The sequence below is a fragment of the Tamandua tetradactyla genome, chromosome 5 (genome assembly GCF_023851605.1).
Source record: "Tamandua tetradactyla isolate mTamTet1 chromosome 5, mTamTet1.pri, whole genome shotgun sequence".
Lineage (NCBI taxonomy): Eukaryota > Metazoa > Chordata > Mammalia > Pilosa > Myrmecophagidae > Tamandua > Tamandua tetradactyla.
Window position 1 is genome coordinate 184,518,799 of NC_135331.1, and position 22,832 is coordinate 184,541,630.

Consider the following 22,832-nt stretch of genomic DNA (forward strand, 5'->3'; position numbering starts at 1 on the left):
GGAAAATTGTTTCCGAAACTGATGATATGAAACGTAAATATTTTTCTGAAAGTCTTTTAAAGAAAGCCAGCTTGTTATATGCCTCAAACACATGAGGAGGTGATAGAACAGATTTTTCTTTGGTGGGTCATGAAAAAAAAGGGTAATAGTTTCTTACTCACATCTGTAACCCAATTTATATAACCTCGATACTGATAAACTAATATTAAGTTAACAGCATTCCAAATGACTGATTATTTTGACACAACAACAAATGGCATGACATAACTGAAAACACTGAAAGAGTAGTATAGACCATCTTACCTATCTACCTACCTATCCTACCTTACCATCACCCATCATCTATCTATCTAAGGTATGTTTTTGAAAATATAAGTAAAAACTTCAATGACTGAAACGTGGAGCCAACATGGTAATTCTTGGGTTATTATGCAAATCTGGCATTGCACTCAATCATATGTTTTACAATTACCAAATAAATACTGAAACTTATATCTGAATGGAACACCATAATGTCTTCTATAATAACCCAGCAGATGGTGCTATTTTGCAAAAAACAGCTTTGACTTTGGTCAATAAAATGCTATGCATTGGGGAAAAAATAAGAAATGCGTTTTTCAAGTATTTTATAGCTTACCTTGTGCGGCAACTTTTATTGTCCCTTGTTTAGGTTCAGGAGCTTTCCCCGGCTCTTAAAAAGAAAAATAAATAAATTGCCATTATATATCATTTCATGCAAAATACAGTACAAAGAGAAGGAAAATAACAAAAAACATTTTTGCTAAGAATTGCTCAGCATGAGTTTTGCTAAGAAAAAAAAATGGACTGAACCTAATAAATACATAAAATAAAGTTTCCCAAAACTGTTGTGGCGCAGTGTTAACCGACCATGGAGTAGTACTTAGCATTTGTTTAGCACATGAATTTGAAAATCTCAGAATCATTTAAAATCATTTCTGCATGATCACCCTTATGAAAGTGGCTTACTGAAGGTCACTGAGTGACTTCTAAGAGAAAACCCAGTACAACCAATTTGAAGCTTCAGCCTTTGACTCTAAGAGACCATTTCCTATAGTGCCTGTGTGGCCCAGGGCGACAAAATACATTATGAGAGAAGCAAACTTCATTTTGAATTGCTCTTTCCTTTGGTTTTAGGTGTTTTGTATTTCCTTTGTTCAGAATTTTCGCTTCAAAGAAACAGGAATTAAAAGAAGAAAATTTATATGCTAAATATTTAAATGTATTATGTAATTTATTAGCATGAACAATTAAAGGGAAATAAATATTTCAAAATAGCAGCTGCTCATTTCACTTTTCCCTAAGCGTGGCCCATGACTGTCTTGAGTACATTTTAAATAATTGAATTATCATTTTAGGATATGGGGAAGGAGGATTTGGTCACTTGTTTCAGATACTCATCTTTATTCACTCATTTGTTAAATATTTATTCAATACCTACAGTGTGTAGGTGACAATGTAGCAGTTGATAAACATGTGTCTTCATTTTTTTATTCAATTACCATCAAAAGTTGGTTACTTTTATTAAATATTGAAGTTCTAATTAGGGTTCTAAAATATCAGGATTACATCAGACTACTTTGGCAAAGAATCATAAGAAAAGTTTCAGTGGTTTTTGGCCACACAAAAGAGGTTCAAACTTGGATTCATACTTCACCTCTAATCAGTGAGATTATTAATCATTTGTATCATCACCATAATTATCAAATGCTAATTTTTCATTCTTCCATTATACAAAAGAAAGGTTGTTTGATTTATAGATAAGAATCCCATTATTATTATATATTGATTTCTTCAGGAAAAATACCTTTGGCCAAAATTAACTCCAGAGTCCCTTTTACATATGAACTTTCTGTAATTTAATTTTTGTTTATTTTGTGGAGGAAAAGTCCATGCCAAGTTGCATGCTACTACTACCTATACAGCAGCTAGAATAGATGACCCCAACTGATCACATACCTAGTGAATTCTTAACTAAAAAACTTCTAAACTAGTGCTCGCACTCTACATCTATGTAACTGGCCTTTAGTGGGCATGTAATAAATAGCTGATAGATGAAAGAAATACATTCAAAGAGCCTTCAAAAGAGCTGTAGACTTCTCAGGGTTTTTCGTCCTTGGAAATCCTCCTAAGAACAGGAGAGTAGTTTCTGATAATAATAATAATAGATATTATAAATCGTTGTCAGTGATGTATTCTGAAATTTTCACAGCTGGTTTTTCTCTTATATTCTCTCTTTTTTGTGTGTGTGTCCTCTTAGATCAGCAAACAATCCCACCCTCGTAAGCTTCAGTTGGACCATCTGGTACATACCATTGTGAATTAGGGAGAGCTTTCCTTCAGGCTTTACCTGCTGCATCCTCCAGTAGTCAATGGCTCCCTGCCACCCACTTTCTCATTTAGTGGTCAACATTCAGATGATGGTCCAGACTGCTCAGGTCGGATGTGTCTCTCTCAGGCTGGTCATTCCTCAACAGAGTCACATCTTAAGTAACTTCAACCTGCCCTCTGTTAAGCTACGTGCGCCTTCAGTGGCCTCAGTTTAGGGACTTGGTCCTAAGGGCTCTTCATTCTACGATGCCTAAATAAATAATCCCTCCTCCTGTTCCCCGCCCCGCCCCCCCCGTTACCAGTGTACATTGATGCATTGACGTTACTGTACCAGATAAAAGGGTCACTTTGCAGACAGTGCCCCACCCCTAATAAATTACTTGAATGGAGGGAAATCTGTGAATCACTGCTGTAAGGTGTTGTTTGTCCCTCTATCCCAGCTCTGATCTCAAGCTTCTAAGTCAATTTACAATACTTCACAAACTATTACACAAACTGTATATCTCAGTGGAAAGTAATGGTTTAAAACCAAATTTCTTTTCAATAAATCTGCCAACCTGCATCCACCCAACAATAATACCAGGCTCTAAACTACCAGGGACACAATCAGAGATGATTGGTCTGGCCATCCACTTGTGCACAGCATTCCAGTTTTTTCAAAACTGCAAGGCTTTAGGGGGACTTTGACTCAGGACCAGAACTGTACAATGAATGGTAAGGACACACTGAAAATGATGGAAGTGGTGACACACTGAATACAGAACTGACACATTTTTTGTTATACATAATTCATTGGCCTCCTTTTCAATTTCTGCCAAATGCAAAAGAAATTAACTTCGTATTAGGGAAAATTTAAAACATGCACAAATACAAAGGAAAGAGTAGCCTAAACCTTATGCCCCCACTCCGTATTTCAACAATTATCCGGGATAATCTTGTCCCATCATTACTCCTCATTACCCCCCTTACACATACCCAAATGAAAATTCTTAATGTATCAAATGATTTTTCTCTCTTTCCTAGCTTTATGTAATAATTTTATAGTTACATTTCTGAAACAAAGTGTAGTGATTTAAATGAAAGCACGTCAATAAGAAAATTCAACTAAAGATCCTAAGTCTAAACTTAATATAAATACTGTGGGCTACAAAATCAGATACAGGTTTAGACCTAGATTGAAATGGCAGCATAAATCATTTGAAGGTGTTCTAACAGGAAAGCATCAGAAGAGTTAGCATTTCTTGGGTCAAGAAACCAATTGTATTTATATAAACAAATTGTCTTGAGTCAGATAAGCCAGTGTTTCTAACTCTTCTGATTCAATAGGTATGGAACTGTCTGATTTACAAAATGAAGAAAATATTGTGAGTCTGCCAATATTTTATTAAGGAACCAATTTCTGCATACAGTTTAAAGTATTACTTTAACTGTATGGGAGACTGAATTAGGTACCTCAGAAAAAGACCTGTTCTTACTCTTAATCCATTTCTGTGGGCCTCTGAAAATGCCACTTTTGGTTAAGGTGTGGCCAAACTGAGTGAAGTCGGACCCTAATCCTATACTAGAGGCTTTATGAAGACAAAGCCATAGGGAAGAGAAGAAGCTGTAAATCCATGGAAACTGGGAGAAAGAGAAGACACTGCTATGGGCATTGCCACGTGACAGGGAGCCAAAATCCAAGGATTTCGGCAGCCAACCCCAGAATGGCATTGTCTTTGGGGAGAAAATATCACCTTGCTGACGCCTCAATTTTGGACTTTTCTTAGCCTCCAAACCGTGAGCCAATAGATTCCCATTGCTTAAGCCAACCCACGCTGTGGAATTTGTGATCCCAGCCAGGAAACTAAGATAAATATAAACTTTTCCTCTATAGGATTGTTTATACTGTGACTTCATTTAATGTGAAGTATAATTCTCACATAACTTGGACTGCTATACTTTTAGTCCCCAGGACTGGTCTTTAAGTGATGGATAGCAGATAAAAAATAATAATATTTCTAAAGGTCATGTTTGCATCTTAGATTATTTTCTAAGAACTCTCCCCTGTTTGGGAGGAGGTATGGATCACTGCATTTACGTTTTTATTTTTTTACAGTAAAGTTAAAATAGATCATTATCATCCCAATTGACCAGTTTGAGATGAGACATTTAATTTAGGAATCTCTTTCATTTTTAAATCCTACGAAAGTAATTTGAACCATCTTTTTCTCTTTGATCATAGATTATATATAATGCAGAAAGACTTCCAGAACTTGATTTTAAGTGGTGACCCAGATTGCATTTAAGAACTTTGGAGAATTTCATTATTTCAAACAAATTTCCAATTCTTTTTTTGAATTAGAAAATACAGAAATTCTGTTTAAAGGCATGCCACAAACAATATTCCATCAAGAATCAAATATGAATAAAATGTCTTTTTTATTCATTTTCCACAGCAAAAGTGGAAACATTTTGATAGGTCAACTCTTACTCTGCAATAGTGTAAAATGTTTAGACTACACAAAGGTGAAAAAAGTAACATATAGAAATGCTGAGTGATTTTTCAAAGATCAGGAAAGAAACTCGTATTTATTGGTTTGACCAATAAATCTGAACAGAAACTTAAAATTTCGTTGATTCCTCCAAATGTCTCTTTTTGAGTAGGATTACAAGAAGCTAATAAGAGATTATCCTGCAATACAATAAGCTATTAAATCAAGCTCTAAATTATTGCTATTTATTAAATACAATTATTATTTTCGGATATATATATATTCCCAAAGTAGAGAAAAGATGACATTTAAGCTCAAATTTACCATATGCTTAACTGCTCTTAAGCTAAACCTTTTGTACTTATAGCTCCAGGAAAGCATATTTCAGGGGCATTCCTTCATTTCAGGATGATAATTACCCTATTGATATGAAATTAATCATGAAGCAGCCTATGGGCATGCTGTCTGACCAAGGCAACTGAAGTCTGAAAGAAGAGACTACTTGCTGCTAGTTATGCAAATTGCAAAAGGTGTACAATGCAGAAATATGAATAATTTATCAAAATAATCTGTTATTGCTAGAGGTTAAAAAGATCTAAATAAAATGGCAGCATAATTTACAATAGCCCGCATAATTTAATAATTTTTTATTTGAGAAAAATCTCCATCTCATCAAGAGATGCATTTTGCTTTAGGATCCAAGTAGGCTTTAATATCTTAGCATTATGGAGTTTAATTCAGAAAAAATTCAACATCTGCTAAAATATTCTATTTTTTTCTTCATCTTAAGGAAAAAATATTCTAAGGATTGCCTACTTTGAAAAAAATTAAAACTTTGATCTTTTAACTAAATATAAGTCAATTCTACCTATAGTTTCTATACACAGAATCACCTTTTTCTTCTATTAGTTGGAAATAATTACTGATAGGACAACAGAAAAGGATTGAGACCATGGCTCAGAATATTCTTAATTAGAATGAGGTCCCTTTCCCCCTAGGGACACTATCCTGTCCTCTTGATAGAATGTGTAAGAATGGCACAGTTCTGAAGCATTTAACAATTAGGAATTTAGAGTCAAAGACCAGGGTTATAATTTATTAAAAGATTCAAAGGTGGAAACTTAAAAAGTGAAGTGATGAATAAGATACAGATCATTTGGCCTTTCATTTGGACTATGAAAGAGCCTTCTAGCATCCAGCTACTAGAACAAGGTAAGGCAATATATGAGGAAAAATGAGGTTCATCTCTGGAGAGGAGCAAACAGAAAAATATCTGTCCTACAGGGTTCTTAGATATATCTGCCTAAAGCCAAGTACCAGCGCCAGCTGGTCACTCAAGCAAGGTGCTTTTTTATTTCTTGTTAGCAAGTTTTTAAAAATCAGTGACTATGGACTTAGAGAAAACTATTTGGATAATTTACCTGTACTATATCTGATGGCAAATTACTTGATTTTTATTATTGAGGCCTATTATTGAGGCTTGTTAACCCTCCCTTACCCTAGAATAATTTTTCCCTGCCCTTTAATAATAATATTTTAAAAGTGAACATTCTTGGGTGGGCCACGGTGGCTCAGCAGGTAGAATACTTGCCTGCCACGCCAGAGACCTGGATTCAATTCCCAGTGCCAGTCCATGCAAAAAAATAAATAAATAAAAATAAAGCCCAAAAAAGTGAACATTCTTACCAGCAAACTGCACTAATTCTCTTTGGAGAAGGATATACTTCCTAGTTCACTTAGAACTCAAGTGAAATTTAACTCTTTTAGTGAAATAAATATTATATTTGGGAAAATTATCACACTAGCCATAATAGTGATATCTTTCCTTGGCTAAGGTTGATTTGGGGTCTTTAAGCAGCAATAGCAAAAAACAGGCAAGAGTTTAGTTGAGGAAGTAACTTACTTAAATTAAAACATATATTAGAAAATAAATCTGAGGACAAATGTAGAAATGTTTTTGATATATTTCAAAACAAAAGTTTGGCTAAAACATACAAAATCCTTAGGCTGAACAGACATTATAAAAATTGCAAATACCCATTTTGGTGTTAAATAAGAAAATTCTTTTCCAAATAATTATTGTAGCTCATCACTTCTCTTTCTGTCATATTGATTGCTTGTGGTCCACTGGAGGCAAGTCACCACATACCTAACTAGAAAAACCAGGTCTGACTTCAGTCTGGTTGGGGGCACTATTTGAAAAAATGCCAAAAAAAGGACACAGTCATCTGAGTGATAGAGATTGACATTTTTTTAAGTAGCAAGATGGAGATAAGCTTTGAAGGAGAGGTACATTGTGGAGCCACAAAAGAGTGAGGGAAAGAAAGCTGCAGAAGAGGGTCTGATAAAATACATTCCTCATGGGATTATGGATCAATCTGGCTGAAGGAGAAGAGTTCTATTTCTTTTTAGTCTGGGGCTTGGAGAACCATTGCCTTTGTGAGCAGAAAAGTTGCCTGAACAGAACCGTGTCTTGATAAAATAACATTTTCAATGATTTTCAGAGGAAAAGACATCCTATTAGCAGAGAAACCAGAAATCATTGCAATATTTTAGTGGTAGGGTGACAATGATTTAGGCTAAGAAAGTGTTCATGGAACAGAAAAATAGTAAATTAGACATTTAACTGAGGAAAATAATAAAATATTGAGGTTTATTTAACATATCAGAAGAGGGAAGACGAACGGTATTTATTCTAAAAAGAAATTGCATGGACTTGGGCTTAAAATGACAGAGATGTTTATTCAGAACTGGCTTAACATAATTTAATTAAATTGTATATTACATGCTGTGTTTGAGACAATGATGAAAGTTCAAGTGAAAACAATGAGTAGACATTTGGGGAAACTGATGGTCCTTGAAAAGACAGAGAGGTATGAGAGTGATGCTTCCAAGGGGCAAGTGAGCAGAATGCCTCAAGATGCCATTCCATTGAGAAAATGTATTGGGTAATAAGATATAAGGACACTTCAAGTATTCTGGTTTCAAAAAAAGATGAAGAAAAGAAGTTCATAAAAGAATGGTAGTGACTTAGTTTCCATGCCGTATCACAGGGTGACTTAAATAATGGGACGGTATCGGCTCATGGCTTTGAGTCTAGCTGAAATCCAGATTTGAGGTGCCAGCAAGGCAATGCTTACTCTCCAAAGTCTGTAACATTTGGGTGCTGGCTACTGGGCATCCTTGGGTTCCCTTGGCTTGTATTCCTGCCTCGGGTCACACTTTCTCTTCTGTTGACTGCTGGCTTCCTGCTTCCAGCTCGTCCTCATCCTTTCTCTCTTATAAACCCTCCAGAAATAGGATTAAGCCCCATCCTGATGCATGTGGCCACAACTTAACAAAAAATAACATCTTAAAAAGGTTCTCTTAACTAAGGATTCATATCCACAGACCTGGGATAAGGTTAAGTACATTTTTTTTTCTGGGATACATAATTCAGCTACCACAGGTTGAAACCTGAAGATTAAATGAAAGAAGAATTTTATTTTATATCTAGAGTGCCCTGGCAACCTTTGGGAGCAAGGGTTGGCATTGGACATGAGAAGAGAAGGAAGCCTATTTTTATTGATTTATAGTGGGTGATGATAAAAAGGAGGCACATTCATCTGGGAAATGTGGCAGAAAGTACACAGAAAATGAATTTAAAACTAAGCAGTTTGAGGGAAAGGAGGCATCAAGCAAAAGTGCATTTCAAAGTTGTGACTCTCATTTTGTTTGAAGAGAATAAAGTAATACTTAACAGAGTGGAAAGTATTGAAAAGTTTGGGAAGTAGGAAAGCAATTAAGGTAGTAAGTTCCCAGATATGGGAAGGAATAGGAAAGAGTACTCAGGTGGAGGAATTTTCTTGAAAATAGGAAAAGGCACTTCTTCCTTTGAAAATGAGAATTTCCCTTATTGAAGTGTCAGGAATATGCAGCTATTTCCTATAAGAACAGTATTATGACTGATGATGACCCAATATACAGACACAAGTAAGAGGTACAAATAAAAAATGCATACAAATTAGATAAATCTGATATTTTACTAAATAAAGGGAAAGTTTGAGAAAGTGAAAAAGAGAATAAAATATTGGAGATAAAAGGAAATGTACAATGTAGGGAATAAAAAAGCAGAAAATAGATTTTAAAAATGGGAATTGAGGGGATAAAAATGGGCAAAAGTGTCTGTCCTTCAAATTATTTCTGAAATGATTCAGGTTCAGTGTTGCATAAAGTTGTAGTATCTGTGGATAGTCTAATACATCAGGGTTATAAGGCAATCTTACTTGTTCAAACTAAAGCGGACCATTTGGCAAACAGTTAACAAGTCTCTAACAAAGACATAAAAGCAGTATCTGATTATTTTCTTCTTGCTGATATTAGAATTTCAATATTCTCCTTGAAAAGTAAATTAATTGGATGAAGTGACAACTAATTTTTGAAGCTATGTATTATGATAAATGACACATATATGAGGTTCTCCCCCCAACTTAACATTTAAAGTATGCAATTAATAAATTCCTTAAATACGGAGGAAATTTTATGATTATCTCTGGGAATGTGTGGGGAAATATGCACTTTGTGTTTTAGATGAAATGGCTGATTCTCAAATAACAGTCTAAATGTATTCTTAATTTTAGAGATGATAGATTTATGAAATTGGGTGATGACCTATATTTTTGCACACATTCGATCCATGGCTTTAAGAGTTCAGATGCTAGATGTCAGCACATACACTAATGAACTAGATAAATAAATGGGTTTCCAGCATTGGTTGCCCTGTAAAGGCATTTCACCACTTCATTCCCTCCTTCCCAGCAGTGTCAGAGGGTATTGTGTATTCCTGCATTGGGGACTACTGTTAGGAACAGTAGTCCCCAATGCCAGAGAAGTATATTTAAACTTAAATTGGCATTTAACTGGCAGCCTTATGGTTCTCTTAATATCAAAGTGACAAACTGCGGTTACTGAATATTGACACTGCTTTTGGAGTCCACGTTTTCACATATGCAGCCAATGTACCGCTTTCCCTGGAGGACCATCCAATGAAACATAATGGGCTATTTTAACAGCTGGCCTCTAATTTTGAATATTCAAAATCCACGCTTATATGCACAAATAAGGGAGTTAACATTCAATTATAGGAGCAAGGTGCACAGAAGCTTTTGAGAGTGAGTGAATGAATGCTAATGCGTGAAAACCATTTCCCACGTCCTTTGGTAAAAGGCCAGTTTTTAGCCTTCTTCTGACAAATGGCTCAACTGAAATCTACAGCTCTCTGATGCTTTCCAGTCACTCCGCACTCACTCCATGCCACATCCAACAGATAATCTATCTAGATGCCAAATGATCCATTTGAAGGCAGTGGAAATGTTTACAAATGTGAAATATATATATACATATCTTCATTTGAACTATATATATATCTTGAACTATATTTGAACTATATATATCTTGATTTGGAAACCAAGGAAGAGTTTGGAAAATCCACGTGAGGACTATAACTTTACAATTGACTCTTTTACAGGGTGGGAAATATTTTTGTGAATTTTATTTAACATTGACAAGAAATCTAAAAAGCAAATTGAGTTCTCATTCTGCATAATGGAACTGGAGGAGACTATAGGCAAGGATGCAATAGGAATTACCAGGATGAATCCTCAGACCAAAGTCTTAAGAATCATCTTATACTCTCAGCCAGGCTCAGAAGAAGATACAAATCTTAGAAGCTGATTTATGTTAAAAAAGCAAACCTATCAGTAGCAGGCAAACTGCAAAACACTTCTCCTCACAGGAGTAGTACACTGGCCACCACCAGCCCCAAGCTAATTGGGATCCTCAAATGTACATCTTCCAAAATTTCAAACAGCACCCCCAGAAAGTATTCATTAGATTACTGATGCCAAGAAGAATGTCTTACCACTCAAATAGTAAGTGGAAATTTAATGTGTGTCCTCATTACTTTGTGCTGAAATGCTTTATGATTTTGTATTTGATTTATTGTGAAAGCCAACTTGATTTCCACCAATACCCAGGATGTGTCCACTCCAATTTCTAAAGACAATGGCAGTGATTTCTCACTCTTTACTTACTGAATTTCCTAGGAAGCTAAAATACAAATGTACAGATTAAAACTTTAGTGAGAAATATTTTTAAACCAATTAAAATTAAAAAGCTCCAGCAAAGTAACTTAGGGCCTAAACACAATGAATACTTGTAAATATTCTAAATGTTGCATTCAGCAAAAATGGTTCCCACAGACATCATGGTTCTCTAGCTCGGTAACTTCTAGAAAGGATTCTTCTTTCAGTATACTGGAGAATCCTTTCTAGAAGTTACTGTCACTGAAAGGTTTACTCTAAGATATTCTTTGAATAAAATTTTAAGATTTTATGCATTAACAGTTTTCAAAATCTTTTTGAATCAATTATTTCACTTGATGTGCATCATAATTAAGGATGGGCCACCAGTTCAGGGTTAAACCACAAGTAATCTGATTCCTCATCTAGGATGTTTCCCATTCGGTAAGCATTACCACTTCTTTTCAATAACGGTCTTTTTTCCTCAAAATGTTAAACTGAAAATCTTAATATAAAATGCAAAACTTTCTATTAGATAATATATTGAGCCTATGAACAGCAGATATCATTTCTAATAGACTTTCTGGTCTATTAATAGTCTAATAGACTTTCTATTTTTTAAACTTTTTTATTGTAATATAACATATATTCAAAGCAAAGAAAGAAAAAAGAAATAGTTTTCAAAGCACTCTTCAACAAGTAGTTACAGGACAGATCCCAGAATTTGTCATGAGCTACCATACAATCCTCTCAGATTTTTCCTTCTAGCTGCTCCAGAGTATAGAAGACTAGAAGGAACTAAAAATCATCACAATTGACTTTTTTTTCTTTTTTTTGTGAAAAATAACATATATACAAAAAAGCAATAAATTTCAAAGCACAGCAAATAATTAGTTGTAGAACAGATTTCAGAGTTTGGTATGGGTTACAATTCAACAATTTCAGGTTTTTACTTCTAGTGATCTAAGATATTGGAAATTAAAAGAAATATCAATTTAATGATTCAGCAATCATATTCATTTGTTACACTCTACCTTCTCTGTACAACTCTGCCATCACCTTGGATCTTTCTATCCCACTCTTTAGGGGTATTTGGGCTATGGCCATTCTAACTTTTTCATGTTGAAGGGGACTGTCAATAATATGGGATAGGAGATGGAGCTATCTGATGTTCTGGAGAGGATGGGCCCTCTAAGTTTCAGGACTTAACTGCTCCAGGAACCCATCTGGAGGTTGTAGGTTTCTGAAAAGTTATCCTAGTGCACGGAACCTTTGTAGAATCTTATAAATTGCCCTAGGTGTTCTTTAGGATTGGCTGGAATGGTTTTGATTGGGATTTGAAAGTTATGATAGGAAGCAATGTCTAACTAAAGCTAGCATATGAGTAACCTCCAGAGTAGCCTCTCGATTCTATGTGAACTCTCTCAGCCACTGATACTTTATATTAGTAATACTTCTTCCTCTCCCTTTTGATCAGGATGGCATTATTGATCCCAAGGTGCCAGGGCTGGACGCATCCCTGGGAGTCATCTCTGACACCGCCAGGGAGGCTTTCACTCCTGGATGTCATGCCCCACGTAGGGAGTGGGCAACGATTTCACTTGCAGGATTGGGCTTAGAGAAAGTGAGGCCATATCTGAGCAACAACAGAGGTCCTCCAGAAGTAACTCTTAGGCATGCCTATAGGTAGGCTAAGCTTCTCTGCTACCGACATAAGCTTCTGGGAATCATTTTGATGGACATATTTAAAAAGGCAGGTCTTCTGACATAAAAGGCTCTGACTTTTTTTAAAATAATAACAACAGTAGTAATAATAACAGCTAATTTCTCTAGAGAAAATTTATAGAAAACCCTATATTGTTTGGTGTAACTAAGAAGGAAATACATTATTTCACATAACAAAAAGTCCAAGAGGGAAGGATTTCAAGCCTGATGGGCTCTGTGGACAAACACTTTGTCCCAAGGTTCCCTAGTTCTTTCCAACTCTACCCTACACGTTCAAAGAATCATCTTTCCCCTCACGGCTGCCAGGTAACTGCAGCAATTCCAGGTGACAACATCAAACACGGAAACAGTCAGGGGAAGACCTGGGACCACCTGCTTTGTTTTGTTCTTTAAATTTGTTTTAATTGGGAGGAAAACTTTCTTTGGAGCCTTCCAATGGCATATTAGGGAAGCAACCACGATAACAACAAAAATTACTATCCATATTTTACAAATGTGGAAAATAGAGAAAAGAGGATTTAAATAACTATAAAATCACACAATTAGTAGGTAATGGCCTGGGTCGAGAATCTGACTACTCCACCATTATGACACTGCCCACTTTTATCCTGCTAGTGACATGCAGAAAATAACGAAATAACTTGCTTGGGTGTTACCATTTCTAGAAAGCTTTTCAGAACTGCCTAGATCTAAGAGGTATTTCTGTCTACGCTTGCCTAATTCCTTAGGTTTTCCATATAATAGCTCTTATTTCTATGATTTTAGTACCTGTTTACTTTCTGGCTCCCCAAAATACAGCTTCAGCTCTTAACAAACAAGTTTTCTGCTAATTGACTATTATGTCTATTGTACCCAACATATCGAGAAAATTCGCTTAATGTCTGTTGAATAAGTGAGTGAACTAAAGGATTCTAAGATAGAACATTATCATCATATCCTCCAAATTGTTGTGCGTGCCTATTAAAACTGAAAAATTCAATAAAGGAAATGCGTAGTTGCCCCAATTTATGCGTAGACTTACCTGTAATTACTTGTTTCATTGGACATAGAAATAGCATAAATATCACAGTATCATCATAAATTAGTGTGTTCCATTGAAAATCATATTAATTAAATATAAAAATAATGGCATTGATATGGGGGAAACATACTTCTCCAAAAGTACTTTAAATATTTGAAATAGAATCCCTTATAATAATATTCAAATAACAACAACAAGTACATTAAGCAAAGATAGAAAAGAAAAACTAGTTCTACTCTTCTTTTAATGAACTCACCATATTCTGTGATTAGTAGAAGAAATGAGCATATACAACATGTACCACCTGCTTATATATGGACTTAAAACACTCCCAGGCATTGTCCTCAAGATTATACAAAAAACGTATTTACCACTAAACGTAGACATTAAACTATCAGCCAAGTCATTGTTTTAAATGAAAATTTCACCAGGAATATGATACTTGCTTGGAGTTGTCACGGGCTATTCATTTCATATACTCACATGCAGGGAGAGAGAGAGAGAGAGAGAGAAGGGAGGGTGGTGCTTCTCCTTTACCTTAAATCAAGAGTTGGGGGGGGTTCAACTAAGCCGCCAGAAAACCTCACGTGTCCTAAAATTAGGGAGGGGGCTCATGCGCTGAACCCTGTCTCACACCTGGAAGCGTCTGCAGTGAGCTTTCTTATTTGAGAGACCAAATAAGACCACAGCACCAAAGTAGACCGATGAGGCTGGGGTCTCTCAAGCTGCCTGCTAGGGGACACCTCATACTGTGGAGCTGGAGTCAGGGTCCCCCAGGCAGGGGATTTCCAGGAACCCAAAATAGTGCTCCACGAGGGAAAGAACCACTTCTGGACATCTGACACAGAGGTACCAAGCCCAGGTGACACTTGAGCCAATCATCTAACATTTTCCTCTGACCCTAATCTCTGCTACTCAATCCAAGTTAACTCATTATTTACTGAAAATATTTGGTAATAAAACTTTTCTTTAATGTAACATCCATCAATAAAGAATATGCACTGTTTAGTGTCACACCTAGGGATGAAAAGAACAAATATTCCACCTAACATTAGTTACAGTAATAATAGTATATAGTAACTTGGCTATTCATTAAAAAAAAGTATTGAGTAGCTGTGTAAACAACTGGACCTATGTACAATGTTTACAGTTTGCAAGTCTTTCTGATACTTATTCTTCAATTCAAACAATAAGACGGATAGCAGTCAGCAATACAGCTTTCATAGACTCTCAAAATCAATTTGGATCGGGGAAAAGAATGCAAATGTTGTAGTCAAAAAGGCCAAGCTTTGAAGCTTAGCTTTGCCACTTACTATTTCACATCCTTGAACATACTTAGCTTTTCAAATGCTCAAATTGCTGTGAGGATTAAATGAGGTGACATATGCAAAGTATTAAGTCCATTGCTTTGAACATAATAAGTACTCGCAATTGTATGTATTCCTCCCAATCATAGTTGAATGCCATAGAGAAATAAATGCTTCAAGTTATGTGTAGCACTGATTAATCCCCCTTAACTTTGAACACAGGCCTAACAGCCTCTATGCACTGTACCTAACTCTGGCCGTTAAAACAAAGGTGATAAAAACGTCAATCTCAGAAAATAATGATATAGCACACTAAATACCCCATATGGGTATTATGTGTCATTATAGGGGATGGATATTTTATTACAGAAAAATAAAAAATAGATTTGCATTCTAAGAAATCACATGGCCTGAAGCATATGGTGCAATTTAAAGACTTGGGGAAGACCAGCTTGTTAGTCCAGGGCATCAGTTGGTGGTGGCCTAGAAGAGTGGCCATAGAGGAAAAGAGTGGTGGGCAGGTAGGAGAGAGAGAATGGATAAGACCCGGCTCTATGCCCAAGTGGGGGAAATAACAGACAGTAACAGTCACTCCTTTTCCCCAAACACCTCTCCTCGAGGTGGGAAAACCTTCCTCAATGCACTCACCAGTATGACCAAAGAATTTATAAGAAAAACTAAAAGAATGATCAGCACTGAATCAAAATGAATCAAAGTACATCTTTACCCACAATTATAGCATTCACTTTTTTTTTCTACTTAGTCATTGGCACCAAAAAGTATTTTAAGTGCAGTTTTACTGTGTACTCACAATGTACCGCTAGGGAATTCATGACAGCAACAAAAATTTGCAGGGCCAATGGAAAGATACGCTTGTGTTAATTTTAAGTACAAATGATTTATGTATGAATTTGCTGAATTGGTAGTGGATTACATCATTGTTCACATAGATGTGAGGGTATAAATAGCAAGACTGAGGAGGCTATTTGGGAATGGAGTGAGATGTGTGATTAAGAGGAACAGCCTAAAAATAAGATGCAAAGTTTAATCTTTCCAAAGGTCCCATCTTTATTCCTTTCTTCTAATGTATTAATACATTTCTAAAGTTTGCTTCAAAACTATATCATAAATTGGCATCTATTCACTGCCAACCTATTTCAGCACTACGCTAGGCACTCTGGCAATTATTACACTCAATACTAATGTAATAATGGGGGAAATTTGATTTTTACAACCAGAAGAGTGCTTGGCACATAGTTGCTACTCAATAAATATTGCTGAATTTATGAATAACTGCCCTAAAGGAAGGCTGATACTAGTAAATAGAGGTAAATCTGGGAGTAGAAGCTGGAAAGACCTGCTTACTTTTAACGTCTTATTGAGAAAGTTTGAAGTTGCGAGGGGCAGCCCCAAAGTGAGGGTATGAGGACAAGTGATGGAAGGAGAGTGGTGGGAGGAATTGCTAGATGACCTGCTTCTGGAAGTTACCTGGAAAAGAGCAGTGGTGGGGATGGCAGAGGGCATTAAAGCGCAGAGAAAGCCAACGTTTAATCTGTGTTTGTTAACACTGCTGTGCAGTGAGCTCTCCCACACATACACTCTGCCATCCACACATGCCACTCTTTACATCAATGGTTTAAAAAGGTCAACTCTTTACACCAATGGTTTGTGCACGTGGAGTGTGTGGATAGTAGAGAAACCTATTGGCATGAAACAAAAGGGGAGCATGAAGAGGACTAACAAGCCAGTCTACTAACTCAACAAGTTAAGTAAGGGTAGTATGCACAGCCAGGGCTCATATTGGGCATATAAACATCTGGGGCTACAGAAACTGCAGAAGGGATTCAGAATTTCACAAGGCATTTGATGTGTTACAGATAGCTGTTACCTGCTCATGGGAGCTGATAGTCAAATTTTTCAGAAATTTGGCCAATTGCTCAATTTCAGCTTGAAGCTGATGACGGTGGGGTGATTTACTCCATGAAAATTAGCAAATGCAATAACTCAGTGTTATTTGTCATCCCCCTGAGAGCTAGATTACCACCGTACTGTGGAATCTTAACCAGCTCTTACAGAGCTCTCAGGAAATTCAGGAACTCTAACCGGACTCTGTGTTAACTTATAAACCTGAAGGATGATTTACTTTCTGAGTCCATGTTCTCAAGATAAACAGGGGAGCTGGATGCCCGCAAGGGGAGGGCGTGGAGAACGTGACAGTAGCCACTAGTCACATTTGGTTGTTTAAATGTAAAATAAAAGAAAACTGACAATTCTGTCTCTCAATGGCACTAGTTATACTTCAGGAGCTAAAAAGCCACGTAAATGTGTGGCTGAAATCTTGGGCACGTGCTGTGGATAAGGAACATTTCCGCCCACACAGAGAGCTGTGGAGGACAGTGCTTGCAGACCTTCTAATTTTAGGAAACATGTTGTTTTCCTTTCTGGATTTGAGTCCTCCTATCCTGGTCAGGTTGCAAATACCCTTCCTGGTCTCTTCTTAATATTCTTTAAACAATAAGCCTGACAATTATGTATTAAATCTCTTTATCGACAGATGCTGAACAGATTTTTGGTGGTGGAGGGGGAGGTCAGCCCAGCTATGCCAAACGATGATGTGCAACTTTTAATAATTTCCATGGATATATGTTGAAGTAATTTTTTTTAATGTTAAGGAAAATAAAATTTTAAAAAATAATAAATCAGAAAAAGAAAATATCTCATATCCTGTGGAAAAAATGTCAAGAAAAATAAGGAAAGAAATAGACTGGGGAATTACTACCTAGCTAGCTTAGCTTTTGACAGTCTCCAATAGACTGGAATGAAAATAAATGTACACAATTTTCAATAATTATGTGTGTGCAAATATGCTTACTTGGGTAGGAAATAGGGAATGTAATATAATCACATTATATAAATACAACTTAGAAAAAAGGAAAACAAGTAATTAGGAGATAATAGTATTTCATGGTGGAAATTGAATTAGAAAGTAAAAACCTTCAGAAAATTAAAAACCTGCACAATGGGGCTCTGTGAAGACATTACTTTAAAGGTTCATTACCTGGTTTTCAACAAATTCCCAGGGTCAGGGTCCTGCTAGAGTAATGCCAATTATATCGACATTTAGCATCCCAACCAAGGGGTCTCCTAGGTGTGAGGACTTCTAGCTGGGAAGGGTGAGATGCCTTGAGCAGAGGTTTGAATACAGCATCCTCTCAAAGGGATTCTCAAAAAATTCTTCAAATGCAGAGGTCTGTCTATGCCTGAATCTTCTGACATCAAACCATCAAATCTCAGTACCATTCTAATTAGAGTATGTTTTAAATCACAATTTGTTGAAATCTCAGGTAATTCTGGCTATGAAAAAATTAAGGAATTGTTTGAAGCATTAATTCTTTCTGGTGAGATTGAATGGATACCTTAAGAGCCTTCCAAAAACATGAATTCAGAAAGAACAAATAGGACACTGTGGGGAGAAGCTCTCAACAACTGAAAGAGTAGGGTTTAATATAGTCAGTTGGCAAGTGAATATAGGTTACAGCAAGCACTCTTGATATGTTTTTCCACATAAAATTGTTTTCAATGCAATGGGCTTTGAAGATGTGCTTTTGTGTATTATGATCACAAACGTCACAAACCACTGATGAATCGTGAATGGACTACAAATATAGAAAAATTCAATAGTGCCACAAGTAATTCTTTTCTCAAGGACAGCTAAACCCAGAGCCTCTTAGGAAATGTTCAACCCTATACATACAATTAGACACCTCTGCCAGGCTGAGAGTTGTCTATTATTGAATATGGGTAAATAGAGCAGGTTGCGTGACTAACAGATGTACCATTCTTTCCCCTTTTAGACACATTTCACAAAACCCTGTTCCAAAAGTTTTGCTACCCATATGCCAAGTCTATACAATTTCTCTGATTTTCAAGTTGACTATCTAATAAAGAATTAAGTTAATTTCATCAAGCTAATTTGATTTTAGGGAACCCGTGCTGGGTCTTTGTGATTAGCACTTCTTCTAGGTACCAATCAATAAGCAATACTTCAATGGTACTTTCTGAAATATTGATCAATGATAGCATTGAGACTAGAAAATCTTTCAATTTTGATTAAAACCATCTAGAGACCATTAACATATCATTAAAATGTAAAATAAGAATTCCCTTATGTGTAATAAGAATTTACTATACAAAATGTGTAGAGAATGCTTAGATAAGAAGTATGAGTTAAAGAAAGCAAGGACTTCATATTGCTTTGATGTTTTGAAATTTATTATTTGAGGGACGGTTTCCATGCGTATATATTGAATATTAGCAAGCAGTTGATACTGCCCTTGAGTTCACGTCGTAGATAGTAAATGTATATATGCAAGCACCAGGTTCCTTCAAGTCCAGGAAAATTAATTGCTTGAGTTTGCAACTTCTGGGCAGAATTTTTGCTTAAGAGGGAATAGGGAAGTTTATGTGGGAAATAGCAAAGAGCTACCAATCAAGAACTTAGAAATGGGAAAATAATAAAATTAGCCTTTTGAGAGTTAAATTTTAAAACAAACATTACATCTTAGGGGAAAAAACTTCATATAGAGATACAGAGATAGATGGATAAGTGGATTAGATAGATGAAAGATAGATAGCTATGATAAATATACAGGTGATATAACAATGTAGTATAGATATAGACATAGAGATAGAGATATAGACATATAATCTCCACCTTCAAAAAAATAGAAACACTCTCAAAACCTGTGCTGGGTCTGATATTTGCAAACTAAGATGTTCGCCTGTTACAGTTTCCAGCTGTTGTCTGAAGACGAGACTCCTGGCTCAGACAAAGCAATAAAAGTATCCAAAGTATCAGCATTTTTTAGGTCTTTTCCCTGAACTCGAATTCTCACAGGTTGATGTGAAGAGGGTCAGGTGATACGTGCAGCAAGTTTCATAACAGAAAAGTAATAGATTAGATAACTGAATCTTCTGTAATGAGCAGGGAGAGCTTATTCTTGGAGGCAAGCCTACCTTTTTGCTTGAAGGAAAACAAATATTTCTGTCTTTGAAATCTGTAGGCAAGCTTACTCTTTGCTCCAAAAGGAAACACCATCTCTGTTTTCCAAAGCTGTCTGCCATACTAGCATCATGGAAAGCTACTCTGAAGTAAAGGCAGTGTGCTCACAATGTGTACACCCAACGGCAAACTGCCTCCCAATAATCACTCTGACTCTAGCAATTCACCATTATCCCACACCTTGCTTACTTCAGTAGTTCCTAACTGGAGGCTCTTCTGCCACTCTCACCCTGCTACCACACATTCTCCCTAATGCACAGTGACTGCTTTTTTTAAGATAAGTCTGACCATGAGTAACTACTACTTTAAACCATCTAATAGTTTTCTGTTACAAATTTTCAGACATTTTACAAAGTTCTTCAAAGCCCTACCTGATCTGGCAGCTTGTGGCTACCTTTTAGATGTCATCTAATATTCATCTAATACCCATTTCTCCTCACTCGATACTTTTTATCAACACCAGACTTCTTTTCTCAAACCTCAAACACATTGGACTGACTCCCTCTGGGGCTGCTGCTTGCTGTCCCTTCTGCCCAGAAGGCTCTCCATCCATTTTGACATATTTGAGTCCCTCTCATCTTTGAGGATTTACCTCAAATGATTGGCCCTCATAGAGGTCTCCCCAGGATAAAGTAAGGCTCATCCTCAGCCACCCACATTCACAGTTAGTCTTTTTTTACTTTCAATAAAGCACTTCTCATGATCTTCAATTCTATTAGTTCCTTTTTTTTCATTTTCTGTGCTGTCTTCCTTCCCACTAGATTGCAAGCCCCACAAGAATGTGGAGGATATCTGCATTGTCCACCTTTGAGGCCTGAGCCCCTAGAACAGGGGCTGGCACTGGGCACGAGTTTGGTTAACATCTGCTAAATGAATGACCAATTGTGCCAACTGCAAATGGATAGGCAGCCCTCAAGCTTCAAAAAAAAAAGTGAATTCCAGTGGTTAACTGGGTGTTTCCTTCTTCTAGAGGAGAAGGTACCTTAGAACCTAAACACAAACTCTGAAAAGTAGACCGGATCTGTCGTTACAACAGAGAGGGAGACATCAGAGGATCACCGTTTGGCGACTGGACGTTGATCCCATTCCTATGGCCTCTTCTCTGATTTCATGCTCCCAAACTACCTTGGGGTTACAATTTAGCTTCCAAAGAACCCCGTGTCCTTGAGCATCTGGTCTGTTAAGTAGATACACTGCATTGACACTAATTCATAGATGGGGATTTCTACTTTAGTTTGTCACATTGTGGTTGGAATGAGTCAAGTCTTAGGAATCAAATCACCTTTGCTATCTCAATCAAACACCCAGTCTATAAAAACGGAGGATGGAACCCAAGATCATGGTCATGACAAGGACTTGCCCCTTTGAAGACCTGTCTTTATGGAAAGGCTGCCTTCCCCAGAAGATACCGTCTGTCTCACTAATATTCTCCATTCAAAATGCAAAAATATGTCTTTGCAGGGGATAAATTTATTTCAAAATTAAACTCTTCATTGCCACACCTTATACACAAATATACACACATGCACACAACCCCAATACCACACTACACCACTCTACCCCACACACACACACAAGTTTTTATGCCTTAAAAGTGTGATAATATGGATCTTAACATTATCACAATCCTAAAACTATATATTCTGGATTTGTAGTTTTAAATTTAGATATGATTGCTTTTGAGGTTGATAAAGTCCTGTTTTGCATAGTGACACTTTTTTCTGTGCAGTAATCCCTCTGTCAAATTTAGTTATTTCATAATAGTTGTACAAAATTCCTCCCGCTAAGGATCCTGCTCACAGCTAGTAATACAAAATCTTTTAAGCATTGCTGAGAAATTAGTACCTAGGACAGCAGTATTATCAACAGCCTTATTTTAGGTAAAAATGTAAGGATGACAATATTATCTTGAATACCACTCCAGTTTTGCATACATCCCCACACAGATATTTTAATTCATATCAAGTTCCATTTCTTAATGTAAAAAAAAATTTCCAGAGGAAAAACTGGATAATTTTTATTTTATAAAGAGTCCCTTCTCATTCATTCATTTATTCAGCAAGTATTTAGCATGCAAGGTGCTGTTCTCGACTCCAGAAAGCCAACGATTAAAGTTCCAGAAGTTTGCCCTCATGGAGTTTTCCATAATTCTTAGTAATGTAAATGTTTCCTGGATATGTCAGAATTGTGCTTATTATAAAGAAGATATTCGATAAAATGCTTATTGAATAATCAGACTAAAACATCCTCATAAGATACTTATTTCCCATGTGTAATTTTTTCATGAGACATTATTTGCGTTTCAGGATATCTGAATAAGTTTACTCAGAACAAATGATGATAAAAATAGCTGGCATTTATTTACTGCTTGCAATGTGCTATGGACTGTATGTAGGTAAGCCTACTACCTACACATGCTCTTATTTAATCTTCACAACTCCTCCCCACTCCCAAGGTTAGAATTATTAGTGTTTCTCCAGATGAGGAAACTGAGGTTCAGCCACACAGCTCATTGGCAAAGAAGCCAAGACTCAAAGTCGGGCAGGCGGTGTCCATAGCATTTGCAATAAACTTCCATGAAAAAATTAAAACAGAGTTCTAGTCTCATATTAGTTTCATAATTACACAAGGCAGATAGTACCTCAGTGCTGGCCACACATTCTGTTCATTACAATTGAACAAGTATTTATTTAATTCCAACTATACAAATGGCATTGTGCTTATAGACAAAAACAACTGGGTTGCACCAAACTGAAAGGGTGTTCAAAGCACAGAACAGCATCAGCCAGTATGTTGTTAGAGTTTCTAAATTCATCCACATTTTCTATGCACTCAGAC

The 22,832-nt window shown here is 36.4% G+C and overlaps 1 protein-coding gene across 5 annotated transcripts in view; it reads right to left on the reverse strand.

The window, feature by feature from the left end:
- The window catches only part of TRDN (triadin), a 435,680-nt gene that overhangs the window by 174,321 nt on the left and 238,527 nt on the right, over positions 1 to 22,832 (reverse strand). For all 5 annotated transcript variants that reach the window (XM_077162803.1, XM_077162800.1, XM_077162799.1 and 2 more), the window contains one exon: positions 638 to 691. In XM_077162803.1, the coding sequence (XP_077018918.1) occupies positions 638 to 691 (54 nt within the window). The remainder of the gene's footprint in view (positions 1 to 637; positions 692 to 22,832) is intronic.